General features: G+C 43.0%; 1 protein-coding gene across 1 annotated transcript in view; it reads right to left on the bottom strand.

Moving 5' to 3' along the window:
• LOC113049349 (neurogenic locus notch homolog protein 2-like) overlaps window positions 1-23,510 on the bottom strand; it is a 31,912-nt gene that overhangs the window by 6,182 nt on the left and 2,220 nt on the right. Inside the window, exons 3-25 of the mRNA XM_026211628.1 lie at window positions 10,947-11,089; window positions 10,524-10,859; window positions 9,806-9,928; window positions 9,493-9,726; window positions 9,258-9,413; window positions 8,952-9,137; window positions 7,865-7,978; window positions 6,569-6,682; window positions 5,067-5,300; window positions 4,876-4,986; window positions 4,571-4,763; window positions 4,335-4,480; window positions 3,865-4,098; window positions 3,625-3,777; window positions 3,284-3,512; window positions 3,001-3,202; window positions 2,704-2,860; window positions 2,422-2,606; window positions 2,174-2,306; window positions 1,371-1,625; window positions 1,165-1,277; window positions 529-1,046; window positions 119-445 (exon numbers count right to left, since the gene is read on the bottom strand). Of these exons, the coding sequence (XP_026067413.1) occupies window positions 119-445; window positions 529-1,046; window positions 1,165-1,277; window positions 1,371-1,625; window positions 2,174-2,306; window positions 2,422-2,606; window positions 2,704-2,860; window positions 3,001-3,202; window positions 3,284-3,512; window positions 3,625-3,777; window positions 3,865-4,098; window positions 4,335-4,480; window positions 4,571-4,763; window positions 4,876-4,986; window positions 5,067-5,300; window positions 6,569-6,682; window positions 7,865-7,978; window positions 8,952-9,137; window positions 9,258-9,413; window positions 9,493-9,726; window positions 9,806-9,928; window positions 10,524-10,859; window positions 10,947-11,089 (4,596 nt within the window). The remainder of the gene's footprint in view (window positions 1-118; window positions 446-528; window positions 1,047-1,164; window positions 1,278-1,370; window positions 1,626-2,173; window positions 2,307-2,421; window positions 2,607-2,703; window positions 2,861-3,000; window positions 3,203-3,283; window positions 3,513-3,624; window positions 3,778-3,864; window positions 4,099-4,334; window positions 4,481-4,570; window positions 4,764-4,875; window positions 4,987-5,066; window positions 5,301-6,568; window positions 6,683-7,864; window positions 7,979-8,951; window positions 9,138-9,257; window positions 9,414-9,492; window positions 9,727-9,805; window positions 9,929-10,523; window positions 10,860-10,946; window positions 11,090-23,510) is intronic.

The raw sequence follows: 23,510 nt of genomic DNA, 5'->3' as shown, positions 1-23,510 counted from the left end.
CTAAGCTGCTTTATATTGGTCAAGTGTTCCAAGTTCAAGAAACTTAGGCAAAATTTTGCTGTTCAAAGGTAAAAATGTAAATTATATTGCACTAATTACTTCAGTAAACTCAACTTACCCAATGACCTCCTGCTGAGGTTGAAGCTCCCGTTTAATGCGTGGCTCACGGCCTGTATAGGGTTTGATCATATATTCCCCATTATGATCTAAACGGAAACGCAGTGTGGTGTGCAGGATTGCACTTAGTTTCTGCAGGAAAGCAGTTTGTGTCCTTAGCAGCTCCTCAGGAGGCAGCAGAACCACAATAACCAGCACGCCTTCTGCAAGGTCTTCCGGAATATTCTCTGCACAATCCAGTCCATCCCAGCCACACTCTTCATTATTGCAGCCTTGATCGCAGCGCCCATCTGCGTAATGGTCAGTACAGTATGTCTCATAGATAGGGCTGAGCCAAAAAGAGAATGTGTTAGAGAAAGGCCATCATAAACAGTCCTATGAAGCATGATTAAAGCTTAGTATAAGACTTACTTGCAGACTTTCTCTTTGTTCTTACAGTCGAAGTTATCATAAAGGCATTTTGCATTGTTGCAGAACTCATCACACTGACTGTTGTTGAAGAGCCGCCAGCAGCGAGGGTCTGTGCAGTATGCCCAGGGGTTTGCAGCCAGAGAGCAGTCACCTCCATCCCAGCGGCAGGCAAATGAATTACATTCTTTATCACACACACCATCATTGGCCTTGCCATGACATTCAGCAATAGGGCAATGGGGCAAAGCCCTTGTTTCCTGTTCACATCGGTTGCCCTTCCAGCCACTGATGCACTGGCAGCGGAAAAAAGGGAAGCTGGTCTCCTCTGTACACAAGCCTCCATTGCTGCAAGGTTTGGAAGAGCAGCCCTCATTGCTGCGGTGCTGACACAGTGGCCCGCCAAAGCCCTGAATGCAGGTGCAACGTGCACCTCGTGAGGTAGCACTACAGCTGCCACCATTGTAGCAAGGCAGCTCTTTGCAGTTCATGCTCCTCTCACAGTTAGCACCTGCGTACCCCTGAGAAAGAGACAAGGAGGAGTTAAGTAGTTGCTTTTGAAGTTTAACAGTACAGTAAAGATGGAAACAAGAAGATCATAATGCTATAGTTTATATCATATTAGGCTTGTATACTCACAAGCTGACAGGTGCAAGTGTATCCCAGTGGCGAGCTGCTGGACAAGGAGCATACTCCTTCGTTCTTACAGGGCTGAGATTCGCACACACTAAATCTATTCTGACACCCTCGTCCTGAAGACACAATGAAGTGAGTATTTAGAGACACATTACAGTGTCGTTTATGTATATCACAGACACATTTTCAGTTTTCAGAAAACCCCTCACCTGTGAATCCAGGTTTGCACATGCACTGGTAATCATTTGGCAACTGTATGCAATCCAAGCTGTTGGAGGTTTTGCAGGGGTTCGAAAGGCACTCGTTGATGTCTCCCTCACAGCGTTCTCCAGTGAAGCCGGGAGGGCAGTTACACCTGTACCCTCCAACCCTGTCCACACAGGTGCCATTGTTTTGACACTTGGGCATGCCCCGAGGCCATGAGGGAATTGCGCAGTCATCCTCATTTATCTCACAGAGGACCCCTAAAAAGGTCAAAATAAAAACATTACAGTGACCTTATTCCAACCTATGGTTAGGGGTCAGTAAGATTTTTTTCTTGAAGCAAATAAATACTTTCAGCAGGGATGCATTAAATTGACCAAAATGACAGAAATGTATATTACAAAAAATAATATTTTAAATGATGCCCTTTTTGTTCTATTCTTCATAGAATCCTAAAAATGAATGCAGCCCAACTGCTTTCAATATTGAAAATAATAAGAAATGTTAATAGAGCATCAAATCAGCATATAAGAATGATTTCTGAAAGATCATGTGGCACTGGCTGCTTTGCATCGCAGGAATAAATGACATTTTTAAATGTGCTAAAACAGAAAAGGCTTGTTTTATTGTAACAACATTACTGGTTTCTTTACTATGTTTTTTTTTTTTTTTTTTTTTTTTACTTTACTGACCCCAAAGTTTTGAACAGTTTTGTATATATTTGGATTTTTGCACTTGAGACTTCTTCTTTGCATTTAACTCCAGCTCAGGTATATCATTTAAATGTAATTTTTGAAATCTATCTCACCTAGTGTGCCTGGAGGGCAAGAGCAGATGTAATGTCCCACCAGGTCAATGCAGGTTCCTCCATTCTGACACGGATGAGACTGACACTCATTGACCTCTCTCTCGCAGTTGTTCCCCTCATAACCAGGCATGCACTAGAGGAAAAGCATGGCAGTTCAGAAACAGTTCTTCATATTCTACAGTATAGGTAATTAGGCATTATACTAATACAAATGATATACTATTTGTAGCTGTGGTAAGATGACTCACATCGCAGGTGAATCCTCCCATGTAGCTCCTACAGGTGGCACCATTGAGGCAAGGTTTGTCCTCACAGTGGTCAAACTGGGACTCACAGTAACTGCCTGTGTAATCTGCGTGACATTTGCAGTAGTGTGTGTTGCCGGTATTTACACAGTGTCCAGCATGGTGGCAAAGCTCATCTGTTTGGAGTCCTGAGTGAGAGAGGGAGAAAGAGTGTGGACAGGTAACAATGAGGAGATCACATTTAAACTGTATTGGAAAAATACCGTTATATGCAATATTATATACCTCTCTGTCTGGCTGCAACTTCACAAGACACTCCTGGGATGTCACAATAACGACCTGACCAGCCTCCTAAACAGTCGCATGTGAAGGAGGCATCTTTCTGTCTGCAGCGACCCCCATTCTTGCATGGGTTAGAAGGCCTGCACCAATCAACTGGATACTAAAAGATCGAAAAACATTTTATTTGAATGATTCTATTGTATCACTGATTAAAGTTGTTTCTTTTATTCTTCTATTCCAATACCATTTGTAGAATAGTTGCAAGCATTTTAAGGTTAGCGCATAATCTGGAATTAATACCTGGCAACGAGGGCCAGTGTAGCCTTTTGGACACGAGCAGCGATATGACTCGAGGGCATCTTGACACACTCCTCCGTTAAGGCATGGCTGAGAGTCACACTCGTTCAACTCGTACTGGCAGTAGTCTCCAGTGAATCCTGACCGGCAGGTACATTTGAACCCGTTGATCCCATCAGTGCAGGTGCCTCCATTAAAACAGGAGCTAAAACAAACAGGGGATGTTATTTGTTGTTGCGCTACTATTGGCTACGGTATTTCTTTTATAAGGTACTGGCGGTCTCACCTTTCAGTGCAGTCTGGTATGTTGGTCTCACAGAGAAGGCCCGTGAAGCCTGGTTTGCAAGTGCAAGTGTAGCTGTTGACGTAGTCGGTGCAAGCGCCTCCATTCTTGCAGGGGGCGCTCTGACACTCATTTACCTCGGTAGCACAGCGTGCCCCTGTGAAGCCTGGCAGACAGCTGCAGCGGAATGAGTTAATTCCATCTGTACAGGATCCTCCATTCAGACAGGGATCTGACAAAACCAAAAACACTATGAGACCGTGGCAACTGTGCTGAAGAAAAGTTGGACCATTTCATTTGTGAGACCAGCAATAAAAACCTGGTTTCTATTGAGTTTGACTCACTTGGTGAGCATTCATTAATATCTGTTTCACAGTTTGGTCCAGTGTAACCAGAGCGGCAGGAGCACACATAGCCACCCAGCGTATTTGTACAGTCCCCGCGGTTCTTACAGGGGTTGGAGGTGCATTCATTTATGTCAATGTTACACAACTGACCTGTGGTGGGAAGAACACTTAAGAGTTAGTCATAATTTAGCAAACTCAATTCTTATAGATTGAATCAGAATGCGTTTAGTGACTCACCCTGCCATCCGGGTTGGCAGTTACACTGATATCCGTGGTAGTCAGGTGTGTGCACACAGGAAGCATGGTTGGCACAGGGGTTTGGAGTACAAGGTGTGAGCAGATCTGCACAGGTGGGTCCGCTATAAGGTGGCTCACAGAGACAAGTGAAACTGGCGATTCCATCAACACAGGTGCCCTGATTTAGACATGGGCTGGAGGCACACTCATTGATGTTCACCTGACATAAGTTACCTGAGGATAGGAGACAGCTTTCAGAATGCAGCTATTGGCAGTGCAATATTTAAGAACTTGCAGTAGGGGGAGTTATGTCTGAGATTTAAGGAAACATTAGACCATTTTCAGCATTAGAGGTTGAATTAAATATGAGAGGACAGTCTGTTCTTTTCGGTAGAGGAATGTGTAATAAAATCTCTTGTTGTTGTTGTTATTGTAGTATGCATACTGTGCTAATGTAACCTATATCTCACCTCTAAAACCTTGCCGACACTTGCAGGTGAAACCATTGAGTTGGTCGAAACAGGTGCCTGCATTCTGGCAGGGGCTTGGCAAACAATCGTTTCGGTCTAGGTCACAGTTCTTACCCACCCATCCAGGCTCGCAGTCACATCGATAGCTGCAGGAGCAATTCAAACGAAGTCACACTCAAAGCAAGTCCACGTTTATTTACTTCCTGCTAGTTTTGAAGCTTGTTATGGAACTGTACCCATTAGGATTGTCTCTGCAGGTCCCATGCAAACATGGGCTGCTGGCACACTCGTCCACTTGTGAATAACAGAATGGGTCATGGAAGCCTTCAGGGCACTGGCAGTGGAAGCCGTTCTCATCATCTACACAGGTTCCTCCGTTGCGACAGGGATTAGACTGGCACTCGTCAATCTCATCTTTACACTGAGGCCCTGAAAGGGAGAGAAATTTATAATGAGCTTTCTTTTCTGCATATCCCTGAATCTGCAAACTTTCCCTTAACTTGTATAAGAAAAGAGAGGGGAGGATCTCGCCCTGTCTCACCGGTAAAGCCAGGCTGGCAGACACATTCATAGCGGTTTATGCCATCTTTGCAGATTCCATAGTCACAAGGGTTGCTAGCGCAGTCGTCAAAGTTGATTTCACAGTTGGTGCCTGTGTGAGAAGCAGAAACCTTTTTAATATGAAACCTAATGTTACGAATGCAGTTGAATTATTGATACATCATCCCTCACCTGAGGTGCCATGTTGACACTGGCAGATATACTTGTTGACAAGGTCCACACACTTGCCACTATTCTGGCAGGGGTTGCTGTGGCACTCGTTGAGCTGGTTCTCGCAGCGGTAGCCAGTGTAGCCCGGCTCACAGTTACAAGTGTAACTGGCAATGCCATCTACGCAAGTGCCGTGGTGGCACGGGTCAGGCTTGCAGTTATTGATGTTGCTCTCGCACAGCCTTCCCTCATAACCTGAAGACAAAGAGGAGACGTGTAGGAGTGAATGAGAAGAGAATGGTACTTTCTGTTTACCTGACATCTCAAGGACTGACTGAGGTAGTGAGTATAGAGAGAGGTATCAGATTTGCATAAAGTCTCCAAGTGCTCCACAGGTTCCTGTGTTTCTGTTTCTTGCCTGTCAAGAACAATTTCCCCTCTGTGGCCCATTACTGCACAAGCTAGGTCAGACAAAAGTGCATTGTACTCGTTCCTTCTATTTCTATATTCTTTCTGTCTTCTCATGACCACTGTAGCTCACAAAGTCTGCATGAGTGATTCAGTGCCCTTTATTTGTGTTTTTATCTGGGGTGTAAATACTTCCTCGGTTTCGATTGTACCCTTTATCCTTCTTAACCAACCCTTTGACAGCCCCCCCCCACCCCACTTTGCTTTTTTGGTCTGAAAATTTCTCTCCTCTTTTCCTAGTCTCAATCTGTTTTTTTTTTCTTCTTCTCTTTTCTGTCTGCTCCCTCCGTTTCCTTCTTTCTCTCTCTTGTGAAAGCTACAGTTTGGGGTCTCTGTTCCCGTGGTTTCCATGCCGACAGTGTGAGGAGCAGGACAGGGCTGGGCTGTGGTGATGAGAGAGAAAGAGAGAGAGAGCCCTTCACAGGCCTCACAGACCTGCTTTTGTCCCCTCGAGCAGCAGGACAATACCCTACGTCGCAGCTAACGGGACAGCTCAGCAGAGGGGAACTGGAGCACGGAGAATATCAAACAGCAGGCTGCTTCAGACAATACACGAACTCCATGTCTGTGCTTTCTAAAAGCCTAGTGACACATGTAGTATGTACTGTATCTTAAGCCCAAAACATTCACATACAAGTTCATGCTAATTTGCTGGATAAATTAAAACCAGAAAATAGACATTCCTGCAGGCACAGCTATGTGAAAGTGAATGCTGGGAGCTTTGGTTGTGCCATACGGTGCTGTGTGGGTATGCATTGTGGGTTACAGATGAACAGATGTCAGGGTGATGACCGAGCATAACCCCCCTCGTCAGCAGCTGCTGGCCTTGGTGACCCTGTGACATTGGGGTCTGCAGGGCAAAGGAGGGGGATTTGAGGCTTCTCGTCAGCTGTACGATTATAGAAACAAGAAGCATCTGACCCTGAGATCACTACGTTCAGGTGTTTGGATCTAGTCAGTGATGGTGAATTTGACTTTGAACCCTAAAGGGCTCCACAAAACTCTTGTACAGCAGGCACACACAATCAGACACACGTCTTAATTTAGAAGCTTACCTTCAGCGCAGCGGCATTCATACCCATTGGGACGGTCAATGCACTTGGCTCCATTCTGGCAGGGAGTGCTGGCGCACTCATCTACGTCAATCTGACACATGGTGCCAGTAAACCCTGGGACAGGCAAACATAGGGGTTAGAGGTCAGTCTGAGGCAGTAGAGGTGAGCTCCACACACTGGTCAGGTCATTAGGTTCTCCTTTGGGGGCAGTAGAGCTCAGCCTAGTTGGAGATACGTGCTCCTTGTCTTATTTGAAGCAAAAGTGGAATTGAGTTTTCAAAGAAGGTTCACTGAATCTCCATTTGAATTATTAATTCATACATTATTAACATACAATGCGTTTTGATTCTCTTCCAGACTGTTAATAAACATCTGATTTGAAGTGAATACTTCAGTTTTAGAATATGCCCAGGTTTTTCATTCTCTGAATCCATCCAACAATCACAATCTGGACTAGATTTGGAAAATGTTTTTATCAGTCATATTCTAGATCTGATCTGTGCGTTATCCTGTGTATGTGGATAATTTTTTTGATCTATGTCTGAATATTAACTGGACTATTATATGTATATTGGCAGACATTAATCAAGTATGCCATATTTTTTTGGTGATTAAAATGACATTATCTGGAAAATGAGCAGTTGTGTAGGCACTGGGCCTTAAACACTGACTGATATCCCTTGTCTGGGAAAACGTACTAGTAAGTTCATAAAAAAAGCTGGGGCCCCACAGAAATGTTCATTTCTGCATCTTTAGAGGCTGTTGTGTTGATTAACAGTGTTATGATGGGATCTATGTTGATGCCCAGGGCAGAAGGTTAGAGGGGGAGATGCTAGAATTGTTTTCTTCAAGGCCAGCAGCCCTCCCTCTTTCATTGCACAAACGCTAAAGGCTCAATAGCTAAATGGGGGGTGCAGGGTTGTCTACCCCAGATGTAAATTGCGGACATGGAAAAGAATCTCATTAGCAGGGCTGCTGTTCCCCCTCCCATCACCTCTATGCCGAGGGAGACGGGTGAGACTGCTATCCCTTCTCTGTGGACAAGTTGGGAAGAGGAGGGGTGCTTGTGTAGAGTGGCCACAATAGTGTCTTTGTTTGGGCACGCAGTTGCATAGTGCTCAAGACCTCACTCTAATGAGTAATTACTCAAAAACTCTATCAGGCTAGGGGGCAAAGTTGGATTTAGCCTGCTATTACATGAATCAAGATTGTATATATTGACCACACAAATGAATGTTTTGCATTCGTTTGACACATACTGTTGATCTGTTGATACTGGGAAAATGAGTTTCTTACCTGGCTGACAGGTGCAGGTGAAGCCATTGACCATGTCTCGGCAGATGCCATCATTTACACATGGGTTGCTCTCACATTCGTCGACATCCACCTCACAGAACTTCCCCTGATAGCCTGTTAGAGAGAAAACCAGAGTGAGACACCGTTCTAACCCTCGATGCACTGAAGACAGATCTCAGAGTGCAGTTTCTCACAACACAGGGGCCCACAGAAGCACACTGAGATGTTCTGCTACACTGCACCCTACAACAAGTTCATGTTTCAGAGGGAATTGAGAATTGCTCCCATCTATGCAAACTGGGGCCCCTGCTTTGACTAGAAGCACCACACCCTACTGTCCACAGGATGCCCTGTGGTCATCTCTCCATTGAGAACACGCATGTTCTATAATCAGCAGAGTGCTGCTCTTGTGTGTCCCCCCATTCAGGTGAAACAGTGTGGGCCGGGGCCAGTGCACTGACGACAGCATGGAATCAGAAAGAACTGGCCCCTCCACGTGAACCAGGGCCAAGTCGGCGATGATAAGGATGGTGGGGAAGAAGAGGTGTCTGTGGAATTGAAAGGGGTATGAGCAGAAGTGGGGGGAGGGGATGAGAGTGCTGGGAAAAAGTTTGCTCTCCCTCTATGTGCGGAGGGCGAGGAACGGTGCACAGAGGGGCCCCATTGTTCCACTCCATTCCCACCACTCAAGATCTCATTATAATTCACTGCACACTCCTCCCCCTTTCTCCCAGATTGCCCAATACACCCCGCTCCCAGCGCAGATTTGTATAGTTCTCCAAAAAAAAAAAACAAAGATGCATGTTGTGCAGGGTACAAGTTTTTACTGAACATGTGCTGAAGAAACAAAGCCAGTATTGGTCTGTGGGTTCTGTAGCTTACCCATGTGGACTTAACTTTTCTATTTCAGTTGATTACCCTTCTCAAAAATGACCACTATGTGGTCAATTATTACATAACAAATCCTCCTCTGGACTTTGCATGTTTTCTTAAGTAAGTCTACATAGTCATACAGTCTGGAAGTCTACAATGATTAGAAGCAGATTTAGTGTTTCTGTGTAAATTAGGGTCAAGTTCACTGACGTACCAGGCATACAGATGCATGTGAACTCGCCGATACGGTCCAGGCAGGTGGCGTCATTCTGGCAGGGCATGGACAGGCACTCGTTGATATCAATCTCACAGCGAGGGCCAGTATAACCCCGTCCACACTGGCACTGAAATGAGCCCTCCGTGTTTACACACTTCCCAAAATGCTCACAGGGGTTGGCACCTGGCACAAGAGAGAGAAGGAAGAGTCAGTTAATACTTGCTCTATACTGACAGAGACAAAAAGGAGGAAGAGACAGAAAGAATTAACAAGAGGGAGGCATTCACAATGCAGTAAATTTACCAATGGAACATTCATCCATGTCTTGGTTGCAGGCTCCACCAACAAAGCCAGCAGGGCAGGTGCAAATGGCCCGGCCGTTCAGAGGGTTAGTGTCACACACTGCCCCCTCATTACAGGGGTTACTGACACAGGCATCATCCAGATGACAGAGCAGACCTGGAAGAACAGCAGAATGTGACTAATTGGACTATGGATAAAACTTACAAATAAGGAGTGATCATGAAGATAGCCGTACCAGTTTTGCCCACCGGGCACTCGCAGAAAAAGGAGGCCACACGGTCATGACATGTGGCCCCATTGAAGCAGACAGCCGTAGCACAGTCGTCAATGTTCTCACTGCAGTCGTCCCCAGTCCAGCCATTGACACATACACAGGTGTGTCCTCCAATGGTGTTAAAGCACGTACCGCCATTGTGACAAGCATTGGGCTGCATGAGACACTCGTTGACATCTTCAGCACAATACTGGCCTAAAAAAAGAAAAACAAATGTTGAGCTATTATAATTGGAAAAATCAAAAGTACACAAAGAAAAAAAGCGATTGTTTACCTGTCCACTCAGGCAGACACTGACAATTGTACGTGTTGACGCCATCTACACAGATCCCACCATTCATGCATTTGTTTCCAGGGCAGTCATCCACGTTCTCCTCACAATTGTGTCCCTTGAAGCCTAGGCAGAGAAATTAAATGGTATGACACAGGAAACAGGGAGGTAACTGTGGCGGTAATAGTCTGATCTATTCCTCACTTCCCAAACACACCTAATAACTTTCACTTAATCCTGCTCCACAGCTATTTAAAAAATGATTTACAGAGTAAAGTGAGCAGTAAAAAGGTTCAGTGGGTGTTGAGTGTTTACATATTCTCACGGCAGTTCCCACAGCGACAAAGCCAGGACCTGACAGAGCTCTGCTCCAGAGGGCCATACTCCCTGCTATGTTTGCTTGTTTTATAATCTCTCATGGTTTCAATGACTTCCTCTTTGGCGAGAGACATTTCCTGCTTGCTCCCCAGAGGGGATCAGAAAGGCCATAAAGTAAATTCCTGCCACAGCAGCCCACTCGCTTTCTCTCTTCCACGCTTTGACTGACTATCTCACTCACTCTCCTGTGTATCCTTCTCTCACTCTGAGCTATTAATAGCAAAGCATGAGGTATCACGTACGATTTGGGAAACCCCGAATCCGAGGGATGAGAATGAGTATGGGAATATGAGAATGGGTGTGTGTCTACATGAATGCGTGCATGGTTTTTGTCTGTTTGTACCTGGCAAGCAAGCACACTCGTAGGTTTGGTCACTGGTCTGATGGCAGGTGCCCCCATTGACACATTGTGAGGGGGCGCAGGGCTGGGTGGGTATCTCGCATGTGCGCCCGCTGTACCCAGCATGGCAATCACAGCTGAATGAGCCATGTGTGTTTATGCAAATGCCACCGTTAAGGCACTTTCCAGGTTTGCGGCATTCATCAATATCATTGCGACAGTTCTTGCCCTGATACCCAGGTGGGCACGAGCAGTTGTAGTTATTATTCCAATTGGTGCAACGGGCACCGTTGGCGCAGGGATTTGTGGCACATGCATCAATCAGGGAACAATCCTGACCTGCAAACACAAGAAGCATCATTCACAAACAGACCTATATTTTCCACAAACTGTATCATGACAACATGAAGACAACCTAAGCCTTACCTCTAAACCCCCGCTGGCACACACAGGTGTACTGTGGGATTCCGTTGGCTACCTGGCTCTTGCAAGCTGCTCCATTTAGACAAGGCGAGCGATGACAGGGGTCTAGATGCTGACAGAGCAAACCAATATAACCAGGCCGGCATCTGTCGAGGAGCATAAATTTAAAACATGAATATAGAGGCAGTTTAGTGGGACATCAGAAAATTTTAACCACAGCCCAGTACAAGTATCTCACCCATCTCATGCGCAGAACATTTTACCATTAAATATAAAATATCTTATTATAATACAAAGTTAGTGAGCAGGTAAAAACACACACACAAACACACGCACACACAGATGCAAACATGGACTATTACTCAATTTTGTGCGATACACCAGATGTTGCATACATGTCTGCCTTAACTAAAACAGCAGAGCACACATTCCTTTCCACATTCTGTGGTGTTTCAATCGGGAAAGCATGCTTCTCTCCATGCCAGTTTGCATTCCAGGATTATTACTGATTTTCCAATCTCTCCACGGCATTCAATAGTAAAACACGGTTGTGAATTGCCTGTGTTCACCCATGAGACCTTGCAAACTGTATACAATGTTCAATGTGTTAACTTCACAATGGAGACCACTCAAAAGACAGAAGACAACAAACCATAGGTATGAGATGGTGGTCTAGCCACTTTGTGGCAGTTGAATAACAGTTCTTTTTTCTCCAATTCTATTCTTTTCAGTACAGGACGGTTATCTTGATGGACAATTGAGTGGGACCTGAAACTGAACAGGTACGATAAAATAAACAACTTTTTCGTAATAAAGGCAGTCTCTCTCATGGGTTCTGGGGCCTTTGGTAAGCTAGGCTTGAGAAGCCAGTGTGTGTTAGGTAACCCTACACCCACACAGGGAGCCCCGCCACAGGATGGAGTCCCACATCAAAAACACTGTTTGAAGCTGATGACAAGCACTGGGAAGGTCTGTTCTCTCTGTGACCCCCCTTAGGTCCTATCTCCCTTTTCACTGTAAAACAGCCCCTGGGCAGAGACAACAATGGCTTTTCCTCCTCTTTCTGTTACAGGATGACCACTTTTTTACACTGAGCTATTTGTCCCTTTGTTGTTTTGCCTCTTTTGTGGCTGGCGTCTCCTCCCCAACACTTATTTGAAGCAGTTTCTCTCTGACCTCAGAGAAGGCTTCAAATAAGGACTTGGCCTATAGGGGGTGCCATTTTAGACCTCTGCTTCACCACAGTGAGAGCCTGCTAGCCTTTTAGGATCTATAAGATCCATTCAACCGTTTCATTAAAACAAGAGATACTTTAAACTGTCTTGACAACAGTTTTTCTACCCAGCAAGACAACAGAAGAGGATAATGCCACAGTTATCTGTTTGGAGGACACACCTACAGAAATGCTTCATATGGGAGTGTTATACTATTCTGGAACTGTAGCCAAAAACATATATTAGGGAGCCAAGCTTAAGCTTACGATCTTAAGTTGCTGGCTTTGAGAAGCCCAAGTCTTATGATTAAAGAGATTAATGTCAGATACTGAAAATAAACTGTTATGTATATAAAATTCTTATTTGTATTTTCCGGACCTGACTGGTTGTTGTTTTTTTAATCAAAGTGTGAGAATTTGAAGCCAAAGAGGCCTACTGGACCAAACTGAAGGCTGGTATCAAGATCATAATTAATCAATTCTGTTATTACTCTTTTTATAAAGCCAGCTACATGAGATTTCATAACTTAGGTTTTTCTCAACTTTTTGAAGAAAGGAAGAAACATAGCAGTGATTAGAAAAGATTCTTCATGAATACCATCTCCTGAAGCCACCAACGTGGAACACTGCTTTCCCCTATGAACCCTTTACATGCTGGGAGGTCAAATGTCAGAGGTTAGCAGTCTGATTGTGATGATAATGTCAGGCAGTGTAGTGGGGGGCAGGTCGGGGGCGTCTGTTAGGGAGAGAATGTCTTTTAGAGGGTGGGATGGGGGAAGAGTCCGGTACGGAGAGTCATGTCATGTCATATTTCCTGTAATCCCTCGTCTCCTGCTCTGAAAACACTCACACTCTTTCTGAATCCCAGATCCCTGTTGCTGTGGCAACCTCACAGACGACCGAGCAAGCCTGACACCCCACCAATCACCCCCTACCCTTCATCCCCTTGGCTATTTGTCATGGCTTGGCTGGGTTTATTTAGAGGCAAATTAACTATGTCTGGAATCTCGGGGGTCATGAAAAAAAATGAAACTAGTAGTTGCAGCACAAAGAGTTTTGAGGAGACGGGGAGGAGACCCGCATCAAGGTTCAACTAGCATGCAGTCTGATACTCAAGCCCTTAAAAAATTACCATTCCGGGCAATGGGCCTTTAAATACTGAAAAATGCCTAGACAGAGCCTATTTTTACAACCTGTTGTTGTCCGGTTTGGCTCAAAGAAGCAGGTGATGTAAATGTGTAGCATGAATGAGTGCATGTGTACATGAGCAGTTAGGAATGTGCGATGAAGGCCAAACGGATCAGATTCTGGGGTACATCTTTTAACTGGGCTATTTTTACGTGTATTCTTTGTTACGAAATGTAAAACAAAAGAAAAGAAAAAGTGTGGTCAGCAAGTGGTTAAACAAAAGAGAAACTTTTGGACGGCCACAATAGGCACAACCACTGAGCAACTGCTCGTGGGATTTCAAAGAGTTACTGGACTACGAGGATGTGTAGATGTGTTGACAAGTGCTATTTCCACACACAAAGAAAGGGAGTCTCTGGCCTTGCAAAACATTATAACATGCATTTGTGAGTTTTGGAACTCATTCCCTGTGTGTGTGTGTGTGTGTGCGTGTGTGTGTGTGTGTGTGTGTGTGTGTGTATCCGTGTTGGAGTTCCATATTTGTTGCACCGTGAAAACCTTGGTGAAAGTGTGTGAGAATGTGTAGATATTGGTCAAGTAGCAGCAGGGGGAGGTTAGGTTATTTGTCCTCACACGGTGTTTTGCAGCCAAAACACACATTCTTTTGTCTGGGCCTTGGCTGTGCATATCAGTCGTCTAAAAACATACAGCCAAAAGTCCTATCAGAGCTTTCAGAGTGAAAAACACCTCATTGTAAAGGGCCTTCAATCTGGCAGGAACTCCACTTTGAGTGAGGATGTTTTACAAAGAAGAATTTGGACAATTTAGAGTGTCATATGGATGGAAATTCGCAGTTTCGCTTTAAGCCAGGGGTGGGATGTTACTCAGCATTACTACTGAGTCAAATATTCCAAGACTTGACCCCTGGCCCCTAAATTATATCAGAGTAGACAAGGCTGAGGAAGGGAGAGAGCAAAAACAGTAATCCACCAATGTCACAACACCAGTGATGGTTCACGCCAGCTGCAAATAATACTAAACAACTGTTCACGTCTGTCAGGACTGCTTTGGCTATCTGCCTTCCCGTCACTTCTTTAAAGGATTACGCTCAAAACAATGGCACTGTTCTGTCTGTAAATCTCCAAACAGATGTGCATGCAGGCTGTTAGATCACATGCAGAAGTATAGCAGCACAGTCACAGCACACTTTTCCTGATACTGTTGAAAGGACGTTAATAAACAGTCAGACAGGCTGGCAATTAAGTAATCATTCTTAACTGATTGGACAAACAAATAATTCAGGGAACTGATGCAGTCAAACACCTCACATGCACACTCAAACACGCTGTGTAACTTACAAACACTTTCCTCTCCTAGGACGCTGAGAAACCACAAGATATGTCATGATATGAGTATGAGTGAAAAAACAATGGACAGGGCCTCATTCAAAAATGTTGTATAGGTGTATCTCCAATAGCCTATCAAAAGAATTTCACGGGACCTGAAAGCCTTTAGTACTCTCAAGGACTTTTGTAACTTATATACTGTGTACATGCACACAGGGACTTTTTGGATGCTATAGCTGGAATGATTAATGCATGTGAGGTTCGGCATCTCTGCTTGCTTTTGAAACCTAATGCCGTTTTTCCTGATTTCAGGGTCATTGTGGCAATGTCACCTGATACTATTCTCTTTAGCACAATGCCATACAATCATCTAGCAGTCTAAGGTCACAACACCTGTGGATGAGAAGCAAAAACACACAGCTTCTCCCTGAAAGAGCTTCATCTGGACAGTCATGGTCCAGGAGGCACCAAGCATGAGAGTTCCCCAACTGGATTCCAGTCTCCTTGAAGCCATCCTTCCCACACTGAGGTGAAAGACAATTACCATGTATTTCACAAAGCCAACTCTTTCCTTAGTAGGAAGTACGTTGAGTATAGGTCACCTGCTATTAATGTCACTGAAACTAGACCCTGTTTTGTTTGCTTCGAAAACAATACAAATCTGAGGTTAAAAGCAACTTTCAGGGTATCAAAATGCAGAAAGTCCCCTAAGAAAAAAAGTCTATGGCAGTGTCTGGCATTTAGCCGCTCCATTCCTTTGTGAAGAGCCCATACTGACACCAAACTGCCAACTAGAGCCTGTTCCCCCTCCCCCAAATGCCCCCTCCCAGCTCCCCATCTTCTTAAAGAGGAACCAAAGTGGGGGTAGGGGAGCACTTTGTGGGCCAAATAAAAGAGCTAAAGTAGTCAGAACCCCATTGTTTAAAGACGGGGGAGCAGTGGCCCAAACAGCCGGGCTTTCAGGCCTGTGCTCAAACGAACCAACAGGCCTCTGCTGTAGCCTGGCAACAGTAACCCATGGCTGAGGAGAGAGCTGAGAGGGAGGGGGTTTGTGAGGAAAGGACTTTCACAGGAACTGAACCTTTCAGACTTCCAGAAAAACGTTCTACTAATCGCTGGAAGTAAAGGACATTTTGAAAATCCTAATCAAAATTAGGCCTATGGCACATGGAAGGGGTTTTGGTTTTTAGCCGGTGTTTTGTGTAGTTTTTTTTTACTATAAACAGATAAATTTAACTTTTCAACAATAAGCACCTGTCAACCTATGGAAATATGCAGATGGGTAGATATCCATGAAATATCCATATTTGTTTTCCTTTGCCAACCCATTGTCCTGCTGTGTTGCATTGGCCACATAATTATCTATCTATTTAGATTATTATAATGAACAGACTGTAAGTAAGACTTCTGACAAAAGCTTTAAAAATAGATCTTATCATACTAAAAGTTAACAAAAACACTTGCTTATGTTTATCAGATCACATTTAATGCTTTTGAAACAAATTCGTGTAAAGAATGTAACTATGGTCAATGCTCACAAAAAAACTCTGGAATTTCTGGTATTGCTGACAAGCCAACCGTAACCACATTGCATGCATTCTTCACTGTACTTCACCACAAAACCACACCCCAGCACCTAAACCGATCCAGACCGCTTGGAACTCAAAGAGAAGTGGTCTTCTCTTATTGATTCTGCAGATCTGAAGACGATCACTAGTGTGTTTCTACACTAACATGCCTCGAAAATCTAAGAAAACTATGAGAACCTCAAACTAACTCCACATAACTTCAAAATAACTTCCAGCTATAACCTGGAGTGTCCTGCATTACGCATTAAGCAATCTCACTGGGAATTGTACAGTCCTTCATTTTGCAGCAAGAAGAACATCCTGTAAAATGCTGTCAACCAATCTATCTCATAAATCACAAAACATGAAGATAGGTGGGATGAAACTCAGAAAACTCCCAGTTCATCCCTGCATCATCTCTGGAAAGCTTTAATGTTGCTGTGATCAGAAAACACAAAGCTCCAGAGAGCCTGATAAGAGTGGAAGAGAACACTCAGGTAGAGGCCAAAGAATGCTTCTTATCCCAAGTACTGCCACCCATAAACTACTCCGGTGTTTGCTCTTATCTTCACCATTATCAATAAACATCCAAATAAACAGCAGCTTTCCTCCTTACATTATTGCAGCACTACAACGTGTGAGTTTATGATCATACTGGAATGAATTCAATTAAAGTGATTAGCAAATATTGGAATCAAGAACTTAAGTCGAGACACAAAAAATAACTCATTTTGAGAAAACGGCCTTTAAAAATATGTATTGTAATTTAAATCTATTGACAAAAACAGATAAAGTGCTATAAAAGAAACACTTAACAGTATATTCTGGATGTTTTTCTTCCACTAGTTTGAAAAAGCACTTTATGAAAAACTAAACAGCCCAAAATCTCAAAATTGACATGTTTTTGCCTGCAGTTTCTCACCTTAAAGGGTTAGTTCACCCAAAAATGAAAATAAGCCCATAAATTACTCATCCTCAAGTCATCCTAGGTGTATATGACTTTCTGCTTTCAGACGAATTTAGTCTGAGTTATATTAAAAATCGTCTTTGATCTTTCAAGCTGTTTAATGGCACACAGCGGGTGTTATAAGTCCAAAAGAAAGAAACAAACAAAACGCACCCTTCCATAAAAAAAGTGTCTCAATTGGCTCTGGGGGGTGAACAAAAGCCTTGTGAAGTGAATCGATGCATTTTTGTAAGAAAAATATCCATATTCAAAACATAATAATCACTTTAACGTAGCTTGCGCCAACAGTTGTACACGGAAGCAGCTCCGGGCTGATGATGTATGAGGTTGGCGTTGCGCATCGATTCACTACAGGAGTACTTAGTTCAAGCCCTGGAGCTGTGTGAGACACTTTTTATTAAGGATGGGTGCATTTTATTAACTTATTTTGGACTGATGCACTGCAACTCCTGCTGAGTGCCATTTAACAGCTTGAAAGATAATTCTTTATATAATTCCGACTGGATTCGTCTGAAAGAAGAAAGTCATATACAACTAGGATGACTTGATGGTGAGTAATTTATGGGCTTATTTTCATTTTTGGGTGAACTAAAACTTTAAGGGTGATTAAAGTAGATCTCTCTGGAGCCAGTGAGCCAACAACACACACAAAATAGATGTGAGGTGTGGTGGTGGAATATCTGAAGGGACATAAAATGAGTTAGAAATGAGAGACGGCAAGAACCCATCATAAGCCTTTCTCAGCTGTATTGATAGACAGGATGTGAGTAGAGTAGAAGGGTCAGGAGTCAGCATTTCCTGTGAGAGGCCTGGGAACCAGGACTCCCTGTTTGCGGAATTAGCTTACAGGAGCACATTAAACCCAAAATGCTCTCCAACACTATCAAATAAGTAGGGTTCTCTCCTCAATCTGCCTAATTTCAGGTGGACTGTCTCAATTCACCCACCAACCAGACATTACCTGACATATCTTTTTGATATTAAATTGATTTTATGTTTTCATTTTAAAACGCTCTCCGTCCACACTAGCGTTTTCAAGCATTTTCCAAAAGTGTCTCTTCCACACAGAAACATCAGAAAACATTAAATTTGCTTTCTGCACCATTCATAAAGCCTCACAAACGCTCACTGCAGATGATACACACGGTACAGACATGAGACGTTTGCATACAGTTTTACTGACAGTAAATGTTATTTACTTTATTAATGAAAAGTACTCACCACTCACTGACACGCCCAGGTCACACACAATCACTAGGGCTGGGATAAACGATTATTTTTTAAACGATTAATCTAGCGATTATTTTTTTGATGCATCGATTAATTTAACGATTACTTTTTTCAGACCGATTCAATTTCGATTATCTCCCCATTAATTGACTACTAACAATTTATACATGTTGATTTACATTTCTGAATGAAAAAAACATGAATTCCTTAACATTGCAACATATGTTTATTGCTCTTAAAATTACAATATAAAGACTGACTAATAATCCATTACTTTGCACCTATATATAGAGATAGCATTCAATAAAACCTTGAAGCCTTGAAAACACATAGCTTACTGAAACAAGTTTACTGAACACATAGGGCCTAGCTTAGTGAAAAAAAGTTCTTCTTTCAGATGAAAATAACAACAACTTGATGTCTAGCATTCAATAAAAAGATCACCCAAAATACTTGTTTAGAGCAATTGAAAGAATACAGTAACCAATGTAAACTTGAGGGCTTTAAGCTAATACAGAGAGTGCTTTTCCAAAAAAATAAATAAATAAAAGTTAACAGTGGGAGCCAGCAGCCTGTCATGGAGAAAAAAAAATCTCCGAAATGCTCCACGTGAAACTTTGGCATTCCGCCCTTTTTCTATCGTGTCTAATGATTTTGGTTAATATGAATGAGGGAGAGAGAGAGAGAGAGAGAGAGAGAGAGCAAGAAAAAAAAAGATCAATGCAGAAAAACCCCTTGATTGGTTATACAACGTTGGACAGAATGTTGATCCGTCCATCGCTTATATTCAGCGCACTTAAGGTAAACGTTTTGCAAACGTTTTTTAGAGAAATAAAAACAGGTAGACGAATCAATGCGCATATTTTGCGTCGACGTATTTTTTGCGTCGACGTCATCGACGATTTTATGTCTGACCTAAAACGCAACTGCCCTCATGTTTTGCCGCATAGCGATCGTGAGTAAATTTGCTTTCATCTTTGCAGGACTGAGATATGAACAGTGTACAAAGTAACACATCTATTACAATAGTGTGAAAGTGCATGAAAAAGTAATACTGCATCACATGACTAAACTTGCGTCATGTAGTGTAAACTTGCATCTTCACTACAACGTGAAAATGGTGTTTTCAAATTTATCCAGTTTGTAGAGTTTTCAAAAAGCTCAGTTTTCCTTGGTAAAAATGCCATCTCAGTGTGGACGGAAGGCCAAAACGGAGAGAAAAAGATGTGTTTTCAAACTAAAACATTACTGTGGACATGGCCCTATTGGTATACACTATTCTTTAAGTAAATCAACAGAGGCATTTGATATCAATTATTTGTGCTATTTTTTTTCCTTTCGAAAGGGCAACTTCAATTACTCTATGTAAATAAAATACAGTTGTTAGTTCACAGAAAGCCAGTGACTGCGGAGCCTGCTTCATGTCTAACTAACTGTCTTCATAAATCATTTCTTAAGAGGCAGAGAGCTTCCATGAGTCTACTTTCATGGGTCAAAACACAGCGCTCACAATTTATAGACTCACTCTGCTACTGAGGTCAAGGTGAGACCATCAATAATGGAGAGAGTCCCACTGTATCCACTTCCTTTCTAAGCAAATGGGTGGGAAAGTGCAAACACAGATTTCTCTTTATCTTCTCATCTCTACTCAGTGGCTCACTTTCATCTTCACTGTTCTCAGAGAGTGACAGTGGCCTGGGCTTGCAGAGCTCGTGCAGACAATGGAGAATCTCCACATCAGTTCGCTGCGTGTGTGTGTGAGCATGTATTAGGAGGCCCGTGGGCCGCCGGCTCCGCTCCTTCGTAGGCCCGTCTGTCTCAGCGTGGGGCAGCAAGCCGTTCAATGGAAGCACCTGGCCCTCCGCTCCCCCTTTGTAAGGGTCTGACTTCACTGGATTACCATCACAACATCCACCAGCTGTCCCTCTACACCCCAGTACAACCCCCTTTCTCCAACACACATCCCCACCCCCACCTTATTCTTCCAGCTGGACTATCTCTGAATGACACTCTCACAATCTGCCTAATTATCTCTTTGCTTCAGTCGAGACTTTATCCCACACCGTGGCTGCACTTGCTTGCACACTCTCCTCACTGGGGGGATAAGATTAGAGACACTTTAACAGAGCTTCCTGACTCTTCACCTGGAGTGACATTCCTGGAGTCTTCACAACAAGTGTGCTGTCATTCAATGCCTCACATCTCCTGTAGATGAGCAGCACACCATAGCAGGTCCAGAATTTAATAACTGGATCCACAGAGCATTCTGCTGTATACATCAAGATACCCCGACTTTATCCCTTGATGTCACCACCATGGGGTCAGTTTTGCAAATACATAAATAGTTGTCACAGGGATTATATGATGAGATTTAGACAAATGTGCCACAATAAAGGTACAAATCAGGTCCCCTGAACATTCCAGATGTTAACCCTATGTCAGCTCATCAAAGTAGCCCAAGACGCATTGGACAGTGGCCCATTGTGAAGAAGCACTCAGTGGAGAGAGTTAGAGAGGGATTACTTCTGTAATCTGTCATGGACTGCACCAGCCACTGAAGCTCTCAGCGCAGGGGACCATGAAATGAGATAGGAGCCAAACAAGATCTAGGGCTCAATATATGTCTCAACCAGACCCTGGTAGAACAACAGTCAACATAACAGAGCCGGTAACAATTACAGTCCTATGGGGCATGTTCGCATAACATTACAGTCACTAGAGAGCTCTCTTGCAACAAGGATACTACACTAAATAATCGCATAATCAACTTCCTCCAGGCACATTAGCTCTCGTCGTAAGGAAGAAAAACACATCATGGAGAGGAACAGGTGTAAGATTTTTTTTTGCCAAGGTTTTTCTCAGAGACCGGATTTCAACACAGCTTGAAAATCTCAGTGGCATTGTTGTGAAATTCCTAGGTCCATCCAGTACTCCTTACTATGTCTAGTTCAACCTTTGCCTCTGTTTGCTAAAAGTGCCATTTCTCTGTTGTTCCCTGACTCTCATATGCCCTTTCTTCTCTAGTCCTCCTCCTACTTTCTCTGGTCTTTCTAGTGGTGCTGGGTTACAGGCTGGTATCTGGAGGAATAAAGGTTCCTTTCTGGTGTTTTGGATCTCTGGTTTCATCAGGATCTCTAAGGAGGGGGCTGGAGTGGGACTACTGTCCCCATAGCTCAAGGACTAGTTTGACCACTCTCTTGTGGCTGGCCGTTCCACATGGTTGTATTACCATGTTGTGTGGCATGACATTTACTGTCCTCCTTATTTAAGAAAAAATCCTTTTCCCTTTAACAGGACACCAACACAACAGAACTGCGTGCGTGAACTGCCTTTCAAACTCATAAAGTAACATTTTAAACATAACAATAACATTAAATCTTTAAAACATAAAATGTCACAACAGTCAATATAATATCCAATCTAGAAAAATCTCTGTAATGAGTAGAGCAGGAATGAGCAGGGAAGAACAAAGCAGTAATCAACATCATTACACATTTACTAACACACTGTGTACATAACTTGGCTTGAAGTGTTATGGGTAATGATTAAAGGTTTACTCCACCCAAAATTGAACATTTTGTCATTAATCACTTACCCCCATGTCGTTCCAAACCAGTAAAAGCTCTGTTCGTCTTTGGAAAACAATTTAAGATATTTTGGATGAAAACCGGAAGGCTTGAGACTGTCCAATAGACTGCCAATAAATAACAGTGTCAAGGTCCAGGAAAGTATGAAAAGCATTGTCAGAATAGTCCATCTGCCATCAGTGATTCAACCGTGATTTTATGAAGCAACAAGAGTACTTTTTGTCCATGAAGTAAACAAAAATAATGACTTTATTCAACAATTCCACTTCTTTGCGTCTCTCCAAATCAGCGTAGCGTCATTTTGGCAAATCTGAGCTGTATGCAGATGGCGTAAGCTCCACGCTGCGCTGATGCATTGTTTGCCTTTAAACCAAAGCGTAAATAGATGTAAAAAACGTATCCTTTCGCCGCAGCTGATACAGAAGAGCATACGCCATCTGCGTGTACAAAAAGTATTGTCATCCTTTTATAACGTCACAGTTGAATCACTGATGGCAGATGGACTATTCTGACAATGCTTTTCTTACTTTCCTGGACCTGGACAGTGTTATTTATTTGGCAGTCTATTGGACAGTCTCATGTCTCCCTGTTTTCATCCAAAATATCTTAAATTGTGTTCCGGAGACGGACAGAGCTTTTACGAGTTTGGAATGACATGGGGGTAAGTGATTAATGACAAAATTTTCATTTTTGGGTGGAGTAACCCTTTAAAGACTGTTACACTCACACACAAGGCATGTTAGTGTCACCTTGCCATATTTATCTAACTCCAGAGCTTTATGAGAATTATATACACACAAAGTTAAAAAAACAAACAAATCAATGACTTTTAGCATTGCCCTGCCACTAAAACCCTTCAGTTTACCTCAACAATTCTAAATCAGTTAGGACTTAACTCACATTTTCCACAACCAACCACCTCTGGTATGCGTTTGCATTAAAAATTCAGGTTTAAAGTACAATGAGGCTTCATCCAGGATACCTGGCCAGTGAGCACGCATTAACAACTTGCCTGAGGGTATGAGATTCTTTGGTTAATGGTGGGGTGATTTAATGCCTTAAAGGCACAAATAGGAGCATCTAACAGATTTTAAATAACCAAAGTATCCTTATAAATAAACAAGTTATATAAATGGTATAGAACAGTGGGGGTTGGGGGGGGGGGTGGTTACTTGGTTGTGTCATTTTTGTTTTAAGTGAAGGAGTGGTCACATACCATTAAGTAATGAACATGACTGCAGAAGGGAATGCAGAGTTGAATTTTCAAATAACGAATACAAATACCTGCTTCTTACAACCCCGATCTGTAAAGATAGATGTACAAAATATAAAACGTATTGCTTTTAGTTTAACACCCTATTGATCTGGCCATTACATTCAACCACTGAGAGTGGTTCCCACGAACTAGTGCCTCCTGGAAAAAAAAACTGGGAGAAAAAACAAAAACACAGTGGAAGCTAGAGTTCAAAGACACAGTTTTCCAAATCAGGCGTGAAACATAAAACAACAGCCCCAGGCTCTCATGTGA

The sequence above is a fragment of the Carassius auratus genome, chromosome 3 (genome assembly GCF_003368295.1).
Source record: "Carassius auratus strain Wakin chromosome 3, ASM336829v1, whole genome shotgun sequence".
In the NCBI taxonomy this organism is placed as follows: Eukaryota; Metazoa; Chordata; class Actinopteri; order Cypriniformes; family Cyprinidae; genus Carassius; species Carassius auratus.
This window is presented reverse-complemented; position numbering and strand designations above follow the sequence as displayed.